This window comes from Temnothorax curvispinosus, unplaced genomic scaffold, assembly GCF_003070985.1.
Source record: "Temnothorax curvispinosus isolate PA1 unplaced genomic scaffold, ASM307098v1 QBEX01008747.1, whole genome shotgun sequence".
NCBI classification, from domain to species: Eukaryota; Metazoa; Arthropoda; class Insecta; order Hymenoptera; family Formicidae; genus Temnothorax; species Temnothorax curvispinosus.
The window spans coordinates 71849-86374 of NW_020218527.1; the positions used below are offsets into that span (position 1 = coordinate 71849).

The 14526-nt window shown below is 34.9% G+C and overlaps 3 protein-coding genes across 4 annotated transcripts in view; 2 read left to right on the plus strand and 1 right to left on the minus strand.

Moving 5' to 3' along the window:
- LOC112458163 overlaps positions 1-400 on the plus strand; it is a 1520-nt gene extending 1120 nt beyond the window's left edge. Inside the window, exons 5-6 of the mRNA XM_025021619.1 lie at positions 8-96; positions 180-400. Of these exons, the coding sequence (XP_024877387.1) occupies positions 8-96; positions 180-391 (301 nt within the window). The 3' untranslated portion in view covers positions 392-400. The remainder of the gene's footprint in view (positions 1-7; positions 97-179) is intronic.
- A 122-nt stretch (positions 401-522) lies between these two features.
- Positions 523-1498, minus strand: LOC112458169. Its single transcript, XM_025021627.1, has 2 exons — positions 1283-1498; positions 523-1186 (listed from the first exon to the last, which is right to left on the minus strand). Exons 1-2 carry the CDS (start codon positions 1496-1498, stop codon positions 950-952), a joined length of 453 nt encoding a protein of 150 aa, XP_024877395.1. The 3' UTR covers positions 523-949.
- A 1645-nt stretch (positions 1499-3143) lies between these two features.
- Positions 3144-14155, plus strand: LOC112458166 (cytochrome P450 6k1-like). 2 transcript variants are annotated; one of them, XM_025021621.1, is made up of 9 exons: positions 3144-3284; positions 4917-5333; positions 5458-5670; positions 9701-9728; positions 9985-10553; positions 10811-11035; positions 11642-11916; positions 12269-12449; positions 13491-14155. In XM_025021621.1, exons 2-9 carry the CDS (start codon positions 5141-5143, stop codon positions 13646-13648), a joined length of 1842 nt encoding a protein of 613 aa, XP_024877389.1. In that variant the 5' UTR covers positions 3144-3284; positions 4917-5140; the 3' UTR covers positions 13649-14155. The 2 variants fall into 2 exon arrangements, with proteins under 2 accessions (XP_024877389.1, XP_024877390.1); XM_025021622.1 differs by lacking the exon at positions 3144-3284 and having other exon boundaries at positions 5251-5394; positions 5494-5670.
- Positions 14156-14526: the final 371 nt, after the last annotated feature.

Below are 14526 nucleotides of genomic sequence, written 5' to 3' on the forward strand. Positions count from 1 at the left end.
ATAACAGCAACGATTGCACAGATTCAGAAAACAGGCCACCTTCAACGCCATCACCGAGTATCTCTGAATTGTCTGTAGCGACTTCAGCTTTACGAAGTTCGTGTTTGAAATAGATATACACACACATTAATATGAGGATATTAGAGTTTTTAATAATTTAATCTACCGTTTGGTTTCAGAAAGACAACATTCAAGTAACATCGACGAAGTAGATAGAGCTTTTTTACAGACCTTAAACACAAATGTTCAACCCAATCCTATTGATGGATTCATGTTACGACTGGCAGAAGGAATGCGTCGACTTCCCTACAGGGAAAGATCACAGTTAGAGTTAGAGTTCTTAATAAAACTGCGTGAAACGGAGGAAAGATTGGGACTATTAAATAATTAAGAGGATATCTGTTATATCGTATATTATACTTAGTTTTACAAAAAAATATTGTAGACATTATAAAATAATATATAAATTAATTTTTAAAAATTATTGTGTAATGCCTTCTCCCATTGTTGTTCTATGGCTCCAGCAGTACAAAAAAATTCTTTGAATGCATCTCGAATGTTCACTGCACTTTGAATTACATTATTTCTTTCTGTATTATTATCAAAACAATGTAATGCTTGGAAAGCACTATTATATACATTTACATGATCTGAAAGTGATAAAGACATATATTGTTTTTTTTTTCAGCGAAAACTGCGAGATCTTTTTGCATTAGAAAATTATGCAGACAAACTGTTGCTTTTACTATTGCAATTGCATTGTTTACATTTGTCGACAGAGGTCGTCGAAAAATTCTCCAACGTGCCGTAAAAATGCCAAAAGCACATTCCACAATTCTACGAGCTCGGCTAAGTCGATAGTTGAATACTTTCTGTCGTAAATTTAAATCGTTGGCACGTGGATAAGGTCGCATCATAAAAGATGTTAAAGCGAAAGCTTCATCACCCACTAAAACGGCAATTGTGAACCATTTTCTACAATTGATCTCGGCGGAGGTAAGTTACATATATTATTGATGAGATGATGTCCAATTTTACTTTCCGCAAAAATGCCTCCGTCACTTCTTCTACCTTCAGCTCCAATATCTACTGCTGTAAAACAATAATTTGCATCTGCGATCGCTAGGAGAACAATGTTATAGGTACCCTTGTAATTAAAATAAGTTGAACCACTGTGAGGTGGAGCCTAAAACAACACCAAAATTATATTTTTTTAATAAAAATAAAAAATTATTTTTATTATTAAATCAGAGTAAGAACAAAAATTAATTAAATTACGTACCACTATTGCCATTATATGCCTTCCATCTATCGCTCCAATGCAGTTAGGAAAATTCCATTGTGTTTCAAATTCGTTGGCATTTTCTCTCCAAAAATCTTCAGTGATTTCGGGAAAAACTTTCTCTTTTAATATGTTCCATATAGCTTCACAAGTTTCTGATATAATTTTTGGAACCGTATTCAATCCTACTCGAAAAGCAAACGAAATTGATGACATATTATCTCCAGATGCTAGATACCGTAGGCATATTTCCAGACCTGTAGAAGCGGGTATTGGAGATCTTACTACATGTTGCTTTTCGATCTTCGGCAAGATGAGACGTAATAATTCATGAAATGTTGATATATCCATACGAAGATATTCAATATACTTTTCCATATCAATATATTGCATTTCTCTTATTAAATTATTACTTGCTCCCTGCAAGCGCCTTCGATCTTCGTTAAATATTGGACGTACCCAAAATCGTCGTTGGTTCTTCTGCTTTTCTCTTCTTTTCATTATTCTATAAATACCGAAAGCTTTCAGCAACTGTCTTCTTCGAAACTCTCTTTGCCAAGATAATTGTGGAGTATTTTGCCACTCCATTATCATTTTCATAAGAAATAATTTTGCTTTTTTTGCTTTCATTTTTTTATTTCTATAAAATAAAACATACTTATAAACAAAATATAATGTACTTTTATATACAAAATATAATGTATTTTTATTATATATTGTCTTTAACAAATTGAAACCACACTATAAGCATATTGTATATGTATGTTGGGCTAGAAATGTATGCTAGACCGTCAATTATCAACATTATAACCTAATATAACATAACTTAACATACATATCTCATAATTACAATACTTACAGCAGATGACATCATATTCCCCTTTTTCCGATCAAAATAAATATATAAATACAACTTATCACCACTCTTTAACCACCAGTGACCGCCGATATTTGAATTACGTACATGCACATGCACATGCATGAATTCCGTTCCGAAAAATGATCGCCATGGGGAACCCAGATGTGAAGACACGCAACGGAATCATTCTGATTGGTTAGCTCCCCCACCATCCCACCTTTCCGATTCCGTTTTCCGATAATTCCGACGTCCATGGGACAGCACCCTTATTCCTAGGATAGACTAGTCAAAAGCCGAAACGCAAAACTTATTTCGGGCTTTGACTAAGACGCTTGGTCGTTCCCCAGGATTGACTAGTCAACCCTAGGAATGCCTGCGTTTCGGGCTTTGACTATAACATATATATAATAAATATTGAGCCAAGTTTTTTTACAAGAAAAATTTATTTCTTTTGTTTTAATTAAATATTTTTATTTTGTACTGTTACTTCTTTAATTCTTTGTAATTAAAATGATTCTTTGTAATATTAAAAATTTGTTAAAGAGAATTAAGAAGCTATTATCACTTGGGTTTAGAATAGGAAGATCCTTGAATAGGAATACGAAGATACCACTTGGGTTTTATTTTTTTAAAGTAGTTGCATAACAATTATCTTTCAAAGCAATATACATATTCTCTTTACAATTGGCGCAATTTAATTTAAAGATTTCACATCTTTTTTTGAAATACATGTCACTTGAGTTAAGTTAGGTAATATAATTTTGTGAAGAAGAAAATAAAGATTTCACACCTTTTTTTTTTAAATACATGTCACTTGAGTTAAGTTAGGTAATATAATTTTGTGAAAAAAAAATTAAAGATTTCCCATCTTTTTTTTGAAATACATGTCACTTGAGTTAAGTTAGATAATATAATTTTGTGAAAAAGATATAAAGCTACCACTTATAGTTAGATTTTTGAATTTACAAAATACATTGCGTGTACTTGGCATACAAACTGACGCACGTGCAAGGGAAGACAGAATCACGCTCGAGGGAAACCTAACCGTGAGCTGAAGTCGTGCGCCCAGCGCGCCACAGTGACGAGACTGGCGGACCAGCCCCGGGTGCTTACTGGCGGATAAGCCCCAAACATAAGTTTCAGGTTTGATCACCTACGAAATATTAGACATCAACGATAATAAAAAAGCTACACTGGATTCGTGTTCAGCATGCATTACTCTTTATAATCACGTACCTCGAGATTTGGAGAGTAAATATTATTGCCGATATTACAATATTTCCACGCGCAGAAAATTTCACTTTCACCTTCCGAAAACACGTTTGCCCTCGTAAGGGCCTAAGCAGAATGGCTATAAACAAAACAATTTCCGTCGCCAGCAACGGAGTTTTAATTGGCCAGTTGGGTCGAAAATAAAACGACTTATTCAGAATGGCTATCTTATAACCTTAAGGCAGTGTTTTATGCCTTAAGTCTTTGTCTTATGTAACGCACAATACTGTGTTGATGTTTTCCCAGGTAGCAAGCACTCGTCATTTTGACGTCAATATTTGGTCATAATTGGTCAGTAACGTCATTCGTCGATTAAGTGACGTATATTTAACGTCATGTTTTAATACGTCAAAAAGACTTTGTAAAATGACATTATATAGACGTTTAATTGACTACCCAGGTAGCAGACAGTCGTCATAATGACGTGATTCTTACGTCATTTTATGACGCATGTTACGTCATTTATTCCTAAAGTTTAACGTAAAAATGACATTTTTCACAGTATTTTTCACAGGAATATTCCTACATTTATAAAGTGTTTCGTAACTTTATGAACGACGTGGTGAATTTATGGTATAAGTGGATCTAGTTGCGTGTGTAATTATAGTTTTATGACAACTATTTCATGCAGTGTTATCAAAAAGATATCATTACAAGATTTTTGAACACTTTAAAGATGTACCTGTTATAGACAAGTACAGTTAATAAGGAAGCATCAGGGTGAGAAGATCGTCACTGTCCACTGGATCATCGAAGTCAAGCGACTCGGACGCGGTACTGTGCTAGGATGGGTGACCGCCTTGAGAGCGGCTATACGCACATGGCATGTAACGAAACAGTTAAAAAAACATTTTTTTTTTAAATAAAAAAAAAGAACATTTTTTTGTAAACGTTTATCAAGTAGACATTTTAAAATTTTAATTTCATAAAAAACATTTCTAGAAACCGGTATGTCGTACATTAGACCTATTTTTGCCGTCAATAAAACGTCAGAAAATGACGTCGTTGGGATGTGACTTAGGACCGTGAAAAATACGTCATTTTTACGTTAAACTTTAGGAATAAATGACGTAACATACGTCATAATATGACGTTAGAATCACGTCATTATGACGACTGTCTGCTACCTGGGTTCTGTCTTGTGTAGTTACGCGTATACTACACAAGACAGGAAACATTAACACAGTATTGTGCGTTTACATAAGACAAAGACTTAAGGCATAAAACACTGCCTTAAGGTTATAAGACAGCCATTCTGCTTAGGCCCTAAAAATCATAACACGGCAGGTAACCTGCCGAAACTCCGTTGGTCACATGGGTACCATAAGCAGCGTTTATAATGGGTCTGTTCGCGTTGCTTGCACTTTTCGCACTCAGCATCTTCGCTTTCTCTCTCTCCAACGGCCGAATATATATTTATCTCATTTCAAGTACAAAAATGTTTGGGGATTTCAAGCAACGCGGACAAGCCTAATGTTAATAGCGAGTTCGCACAATATACAGGTTCCGAGATATTTGATTTGGCGGTTCAACCCCGTTGGCGGTTTAGCCCCGGTCTCCCCTACTTCATGATCCGCGACTTTAACAATTTCTCCGATCGCCACTTCGCCGGCTCCAATCAAAAGGACAGTATCGGCATGAAAAATCTGTTCGGTCTGAAGAACTCGGCCTGAAAATATCTGCGAACCAAGATCACCCCTACCCTGACGACAAGCAAGTTAAAGCAGATGTTGCCGTTGATGCTGGAGACCGCAGAGGCCATGATGAAATATATAGAAGATCAATCGGCGAATCACGACAGCTTGAAGGTGTTGGACGCCCAAGATCTCAACTACAAGTACACGACCGACCTGATCGCTTCAATCGCGCTCGGCACCAAGATAGATTCATTCTACTATCCGAACGAGTTCTCGGTCGCAGGTACTTGTTTTCGACTTAACGGATTACGTATCTAAAAAATTAGCAGAAGTGAACCAAAAAAGTAAGTAGTAAAGCTAATAAAATTATTGGGGGGGGGGGGGGAAACGATTTCGACGTTGATTAGACATCGATTCGATGGGTCATTTCTCGCTGGGAACAGTGTTCTTCATGGCCGAACTGGTGGAAGTGATCGGTACAAGGATGCTTTTCAACTCTGCCTTCGTGAGAAAAATCTTCTGGACGGCGATGGAGAACCGCGAGAGGACTGGCGAGAAACGAGGCGATTTCATCGATTCGCTGATCCAAATAAAAAACGGCAAGCAGAATCCCGTTTACAGTTAGTATGACTCTTTGCATTTTGCTACTGTGAATATTACTCTCGCGATTTTAATTGTCCAAAAAAATTCATGATTTTGTTTCGACTAAACTAACTGAATTATTGACATAAAATTAGAAATCAGGTACCTATATGTAATTCCATTATCGTATTTATTATTATCATATTACTAATTTTCAACATTTTCTTACAATATCTATCAATTCTCCTCTAAAAACACGTATGATTGTTTTCGACGTTTAAATGTTCGCTATTATAATTAAAGAGATAAAGACAGCGATAAATACTGAATGCTTACCATCAGAGTTCGAGGGAGACACCATATAAAAATATTGTATACAAGCGCTCGACAGCACAAGCACAAACGTACGTATATGCAACTTACTACACGACTTATAATTACGCAGGACTTTGAACTGTCCACCGCATACGATCGACGATCACAGACAAGTCTTGGTAGGCGAACAATGATCGAAGGTCGTAGAAAATAATAGAAGAATATATATACGGTTGAGTGCGCGCTATAAGTGGAGATTCAAACCCGAGTCAAAAATATACAAAGCATAATACGTGCCGCTACACCACTGACCATTTCTGAAACTATCTTTTGTGACATGATTTATATTCATTAGCAATACTAGCATAGTTTTGATTTTATTTATCAATTACGAATGCTTATTACTCGTCGATAGTCTTTTTTTCATAAGTTTGATTTATAATTTTTCCAAAATGACTTGTTTATTGGTAAAAAAATCTGTTTCCTCTAAAACTGATGCCATAGAAAAATATGGTTTCCTTATGGAAACTCGTTTTCGTGATATTATTTCCATTCGTTATGAAAAATTAATAATTTTTCAGTAATTGTGACTGAGAGATTTTCCTATCCATTCCTATTTGTTTGAATGATTGCTAGTAATGGCTGACAACTGTGCCGACTGTGCGGCGTTTTCTATTGGCTGTGAGACTCATGATGCGCATTGCCTCACCTTATTTCCTTCCACCATGGTAAGATCTGTCAGGCCCCGTAGGGGGTCCTTTTACATAGCGGTCGAGACGAAACTTTGAACTCGAGAAGATGCCCCGGCGATGCGACGCCTAGCGGCGTCAACGCGAACTGCCGGTAATGCAAATACCGCGCGGGCGTGTACTATTGGTGGCGCGTACCGCCACAGAGTTCAACACGGACACTTTTCAATCCCTATCCTGGCATTCAATGGTATTCATTTTATTGTCAGAATAGACGGAATTCAATGGAATTCAATACGGAAATTTTTAATTCCTAGTTTGGCGTTCAATGGTATTCATTTCGTTAACGGAATCAATGGTATTCAATGGAATTCATCACGAAACTTTCCAATCCCTAACCTGGCATTCAGTGGTATAATATTTTTGTGTCGGAATTGGATGAGATTCAAAAAAGACAAATTCTTTCCAAAATAAGGAATTCCATGATATTGAAACTATTTCAATCCCTTTTTTGGACAGAATGGAATTCGGAAAGTCCTTAATTGAATTCCTGGCAATCCCGTTTTAATTCTTTTCAATCTTTTCTCGTTTGCTGGGCCTGGACATAGAGGCCTCTTCCATTTCCTTCCATGTCTTTCTCTCCTGTGCTGTCTGCATCCACCTCTTTCCTGCGTGGCGTTGGATGTCATCTCGCCATCTCGTATATGGTCGGCCAATGCTTCTTTTGGACTCTCTTGGTCTCCATTGCATCAGGACCTTGGTCCATTTGGTGTTGCTTCTCGCAACATGTCCCGCCCATTGCCACTTTTGTCTACTTGCTCGTTCAACCACGTCGACAACTCCTGTTCTTTTCCTTATCTCTTCGTTTCGGATTTTATCCTCAGGCTGATTTTCAGCATTGCTCGCTCCATTGCTCTCTGACAGATTCTTAGTCGGTTTGCGCTGTTCGCTGTGAGAGTGATTTGGACCATCTCATTTCGAATCCCATCTAATTTCATCTAATTCCGCCAAAAAAGGGATTCAAAGGTATTAAAAAATTTTAATATCTTTTAATCCTTTTGCGTTTGCTAGGTTTCAATGCGCGTACAATTGCATTGGCTTTAAAACTATTAATTGTGTGTTCAAAATGCGCGCATTTAAATGCGTAATTAATGCAAATTGATAATTTGATTTATAAATAACAGGTTTTATATTATATTTACATAAATAAGTAGCTTCTTACTCATTATGAAACATTTTATTTAAGTTTTTAAATTTTATATAAATTGAATTTTAAATAAATAACATTTATTACAAAAGAATAAAAAATAAATTTTACTTTATTTTTGTTTGCACATTTTGAACGTTATTATTTATTTACTTTATTACTTTTACCTACTTCGTATGTTTTTATACTGTTGTGACCTACGACATCGATGACTCTATTCACTCTGTTATTTATTTATTACTTAATTTTCCTCGACTTCAGTTATTGTTCTAGCCATATTCCACAATTCTCATCTTTCAATTAACATATATATGACTATCTTCGACCATAAAGTTATTATATTATCGATTGCTTTTTACCATATCTTGACCAATTGATGTAATTTTCTACGACTTTACCTTCACATTCTCTCGACTATATATGATGAACTGGCTCTGATTTCTTTATTATCAATTTCGCTAATCATCGTGTTTAGGTGCGGATCACATTACAGACCATGATCATTTAGTCAAACTACGTGCCAATCGTCTGGTTTTAAATTACATGGCTTTTTGATCATTCAATCTTGAAACACTCATTTTTGGCTCAACGGAGAGCATAAGAAAATTACATTATTAAATTATTTTTAATTTACTTTATTTAACATCACTGAAGATGGCTCAAAGCGGAGCCAAAACGTCCGAATTATAATTATGCATTATAAATTATAATTAAACATTGTCATTTCGATAACTCGTCACGCACCAACACCGCGTTATTACTTTCAATACCCATTATTAATTCCACTTTTTTAATAATTCTGATATACAATTAAAAAGACAGTGGATTTTCCTAAACGCGCAAGCGTACAAAAAAGACAAAATTTGAATTATCACAAATTATCATCGTATTGACAACTCAGTCTTTCTCCTTTTCTCTGAATAAACTCGCTGTGAACATCCCGATAAATGAGACATCGGAGCAAGGTATATGTATGACGTGCGATTTTCCTCTTCTGTCTTCCTATGCCGCGAAAAGATAATTCTGCGATACAGAGATTTTTTAAAATATTTATAAAATGATTGTTATATATATATATATATATATATATATATATATATATATATATATATATTAGAAACTGTGACACTACTTTAGATCTTAATCTTTGGTGATATATATATATATATTTAAGCTGCGTCACCAAAGATTAAGATCTAAAGTAGTGTCACAGTTTCTAATAAGTCTTTTATAATATCCCGCGATATATGTATAACAATAGAAAAAGAGATATTCCAAACCACGAAAATTATTGTGTGTATACAAAAAAATAAAAGATGTAAAAGTTCAAAGTTCTTGTATAATATAGAAAACATAACACTCTCAGATAACAGAACTAGATAACCTAGGAAAAGAGCGAGTATTTGAAGGATAAAGATGAGCGTTTGAAAGAAGAACCTTGAAGACAAATATAAATCCCCAAAGAATCGCACGACTCATACCGAAACTGACGATAAAATAACTATCTGTTAATAAGATATTTATTTGTCATTTCACTTTTTTTTAATCTGATGTAATTGTACGAAATATATGTCATTTCGATGATTATCGAGATCATTGAACAGGATAGGAAGCGATAAGGAAAAAAGACTGCGATCGCTGTGTAACTTCATGAATTTCCTTTTCCAGCTACTCTGCTTTCTCACAATTGTTTTTGTCCCTCTTCAACGCATTCCATTATCCAGATAGGACTATGAAGTAAGCGAGCAATCGCTTATCGTTTATAAACCCGGTGGAGAAGTCCGCTTGAGTCAGTTACTTAAACGTGAAGAAAAAGACAATACATCATGCTGATCACTCTCATATTCATCGTTACAGTGATAGTGCTATTCTGGATATATGCCAAGTGAGTAAAAGTGATTAGATAATATTTAATAGTTATTTAAAATTTGATTTCTCATTTAGATTAGATAATAATTATTTATAATAAAATGTAAAAGTTAGATTAAATAATAATTATTACTTAGATTTTATTGTGCAGATATCTATTTTTAATATTACTAATAATCTTTGAGCCTCAAACTGAAGCTGATTAAAATTGTGATCAAAATTAAAATAACAACTGCTTTATTTTATATGCATAATATTGGCCTATCATTCAGTTACAAAGTGAACTACTGGAAGAGACGCGGCGTCGAGTTTCTTACTCCCAACCTGATCTTCGGCAACTTCAAGGATGCCGTGCTCTTCCGTTCCGCACCGGGATGGCACATCGGTGACCTGCACAAGATGGCCCGTCCGGACGCGCCCTTCGTCGGTTTCTACATCTTCCACAAGCCGTGCCTGCTGTTACGCGATCCAGATGTCATTAAGCACTTCATGATCCGCGACTTTGACAATTTTTCCGATCGCCACTTCGCCGGCTCCAATCAAAAGGACAGTATCGGCATGAAGAATCTGTTCGGTCTGAAGAACCCGGCCTGGAAATATCTGCGAACCAAGATCACCCCTACCCTGACGAGGGGCAAGTTAAAGCAGATGTTGCCGTTGATGCTGGAGACCGCAGAGCCCATGATGAAATATATAAAAGATCAATCGACGAATCACGACAGCGTGAAGGTGTTGGACGCCCAAGATCTCAACTACAAATACACGACCGACCTGATCGCTTCAATCGCGCTCGGCACCAAGCTAGATTCATTCTACTATCCGAACGAGTTCTCGGTCGCAGGTACTTGTTTTCGAATTAACGTATTACGTATTTAAAAAATTAGCAGAAGTGAACCAAGTCAAGTATAGTAAAGCTAATAAAATCATTAAAAAAAAAAAACAATTTATTATAAATTGCAACTTTTTGAATTATAAATCGCTTAGTTCGTTTTTGTCTTTTGAAATCTACGAGGCAAAATCATCGATCTATATACATTTAAACAGATCGAAGATTTTGAATGTTGATGATTCATATGTAACTCGGAAATAATTCTGCAGTTCAGCAGTTCTTTTATGGATTCAAAAGGATGGTTGCCCTCGTAACAGTGTTCTTCATGCCCGAACTGGTGGAAGTAATCGGTACAAAAATGCTTTTCAACTCTGCCTTCGTGAGAAAAATCTTCTGGACGGCGATGGAGAACCGCGAGAGGACCGGCGAGAAACGAGGCGATTTCATCGATTCGCTAATCCAAATAAAAAACGGCGAGCAAAATCCCGTTTACAGTTAGTGTGACTCTGTGCATTTTGACACTGTGAATATTACTTTCGCGATTTTAATTGGCCAAAAAAATTCATGATTTTGTTTCGACTAAACTAACTGAATTATTGACATAAAATTAAAAATTAGGTACCTATGTAATTCCATTATCGTATATATTATTATCATATTACTAATTTTTAAATGCCCCCTGGGGTCCAGCGGACCCCAGACCCTTTACAATGATATATTTTCAAATGTTTTTGCCAAAAATGGAGCTCATGCTCCCATTGATGATAGTTGAGTGATTGACCTATCCGTTTGTACACTTAGCTTTGTAGTACTCAGTTTACTTAATTTATTATACTATGTTCAAATTGAAATTTTAACAATATAAGCATTTTTTTCTCTTTTCTAAGCCTTGAACAATATTGAAAAAAATTTTCATAACTAAAGATAAAAAAATCAATGAATAAGGAGACATTTTTCATGCTGGGGTCTTTTAGACCCCTCATGTCGACCCTTTTACGAGATTCTTGAGATGTGTGGCATTTAAGGGTTAAATGTTCGCTATTATAATTAAAGAGATAAAGGAGATAAAGACAGCGATAAATACTGAATCCTTACCACAGAGTTCGAGGGAGACAATCTACTGTATCAGTCCGGTACTTTTTTCTCCGGCTTTGAATCGAGCTCTACGTGCACATCCTTCACCCTCATGGAATTGTCGAAGCATCCAGAGTATCAGGAGCTAGCCAGGAAGGACATTAATAGTGCGATCGAGAAACACGGCTGGACATACGAGGCGTTCCAGGAAATGAAATATCTCGACCAAACTATATTCGAAAGTCTGAGGCTGCATCCACCCGTGTCTACCCTCGACAGATACACTCGTCAGGATTACAAGGTCAATCTTGAAATCCAATTGTAATACTTTTAGAAAGATCTCTGACCTTATTACGGTATATTTAACTTGAGCTAAAATATTTCAAAATTCTCGAACTTGAACAGAAGTACAAAAGAAACTAAAAATCACAAATTTTTCTATAAGATTTGTTTAATAAAGAATAAAACAAGATAACTTTTGAATAATATATGATAACTTGCACACGTTTGGAATGATTGAGTATTAATATATTTAATGGTAAATTATTTATTATTATAAAGCAGCTTTGTTCATAACAAAATTTACGCTGTCTGCAAAATGTATTTTATATAGTTTTTATTTTATATATTTAAAAAAATTTATAAAATTCCAGATTCCTAATACAGATATCATCATCGAGAAAGACACGCCAATATATATCTCCTTATATGGGCTTGGTGTGGATCCTAGATTCTGGGATGAACCGGAAGTATACAACCCCGACAGATTCGCCGAAGGCAACGCCATTCCCGATGCCTACATGACGTTCGGGATTGGTCCTAGGATGTGCGTAGGTAAGCGATAATAAGAGCAATAGTAAAATATAGATAGACAGATAATGTTCTAGAAATATATATTGCTCCTATAAGAATAAAAGCATTAAAAAAGGGACGTGAAAAAAAAGAAAAAAGTGACAGCAAGATAGATATAAAAAAAATATGCCATCAAGATCTTGTCAACGTAGATATCGAAATTAAATTCTGCTTTCTGATGAGAGATTATGACTTGCCATTTCCGTTATTGATAAAGTTAACTTAAGATAAATAACTTTTTTACTTAAAAACAAAAGCATATTAAAAAGAAAAGACCTGAAAAGATAAGAAAAAAGTAATAATAAAATAAATATCAAGAAAAACAACTTACTAGATTCTTATCAAAATAGAGAAAAAGATATTGAAATAAAATTTTTCTTCCTGATCAGAGATCTTACGATAAATAATTTTGTATGCGTATAAACACAATTATATAAGCTATCCAATACATCGTTATCTAACAAATGAGAGGATTATCACGAGAAAAGTAATAAAAAAGTAGGCTATACATATATACATACATCCTCGATTAATTGCGTAATCGATCATTACTATACAATCATTTTAAATTATCCTTCTAAAAAAGAAAGATTTTTTTCTACCTGAGATTTAAGATTTCTTGCACTTGAGATTCGATTAACTTCCAATCTGATAAGACACTACTGAGGAACTCATTATTTCTTAATGATTGATCACTGTAATCTATATATATATATATATATATATATATATATATATATATATATAAATGTCCTGATTGACTGACATCAACGCCCAGTCCAAACCCTTAAACCGAAACATGAAATTCGGGGAGTATATTCCTTCCATGACGTAAGCACTCACTAAGAAGGGATTTTTAGAAATTCGATCTCTTAGGGGCGAAAAGGGGTAAAATGTGTTTTCACTAATTCCTCAATACCTCTTAGGCCCGATGAGATATCGACTTGGTTTTTTTATTTAAAGTAGTTACATACTGTAGCGAAGCACATCAGATATCACGCGTCTCATATAAATTGTTTGCAGGAATGAAAGTGGGTCAATTGCACGCAAAAGTCGTTCTAGCTTTGTTGCTGAGAGATTACGAGATTTGGCAGACCAAAGAGCACACGAGCTTTCTAGACCCACGTTCGACCTTCACGGCTGCGGGAAATGGAATTAATCTGCATTTCAAGAAGATATGATAATGCACATCAAATATTATTTTTCATTAGGCCGATGTCTTTATTGCCGGTCACAACTAATAAGAATCGAAATAACGATGAATTTCGCAATCTGGTTTTACACAAAGACGGACTTCGTTTAAGTTTACATTTGAAACTTTGGTGTCAACCATATATCCGACGGATATATGTTTTGAAGAATTCTAAATGACTCAACTTATTGATATTTATATAAACCTGCCGTTATACATGAAATAAGTACGAAATCTACTCGGAATGTGGTGAAACTCATAATGAACTTATTATATTTACAAGACGTCACAACAAAATATCATTAAACAATATTTTTGTTAAACAACTCTTGATATTCTTAGTCGTTTACTCAACTGTAATATATACACATAATGTCCAGTGTCCTGTTAAGGCTACAAACTCTGTCTCTTTATTATAATAATATAATAAACGTAAAAAGCGCGTGGAATGTACATCACACCTTACATTAATTATATTTATGTTAAAAACATTAAACCAAGGGTATTCTAGAGTAACAGTAATTACCAACATTTTTTCATTTTAAGATATGTTTGATTTTTGCAGTAATTTTGTAAATATTTTTAGATCTCAAAATTGCTCATTAATTCGCAATATTACGTATGTATAGATATACAGTGTGACACAAAAGTTCCCGGAATTTTTTTGAAAACGTTAAGCAGCTATAAATTGGTATACAAATTAAATATTTACACTTTAATTAGAACAAAGTTTATTAGATACATTTTCAAAGCCGCTTCGGAAACGTATTAAAGCCAAAGAAAACAATTTTAAGCACTTATCGTAATAATTCTTTGTTTAATTTTGTTATTAAGGGGATGCTGGAGCCGTAGCCGAACTCGATCGGC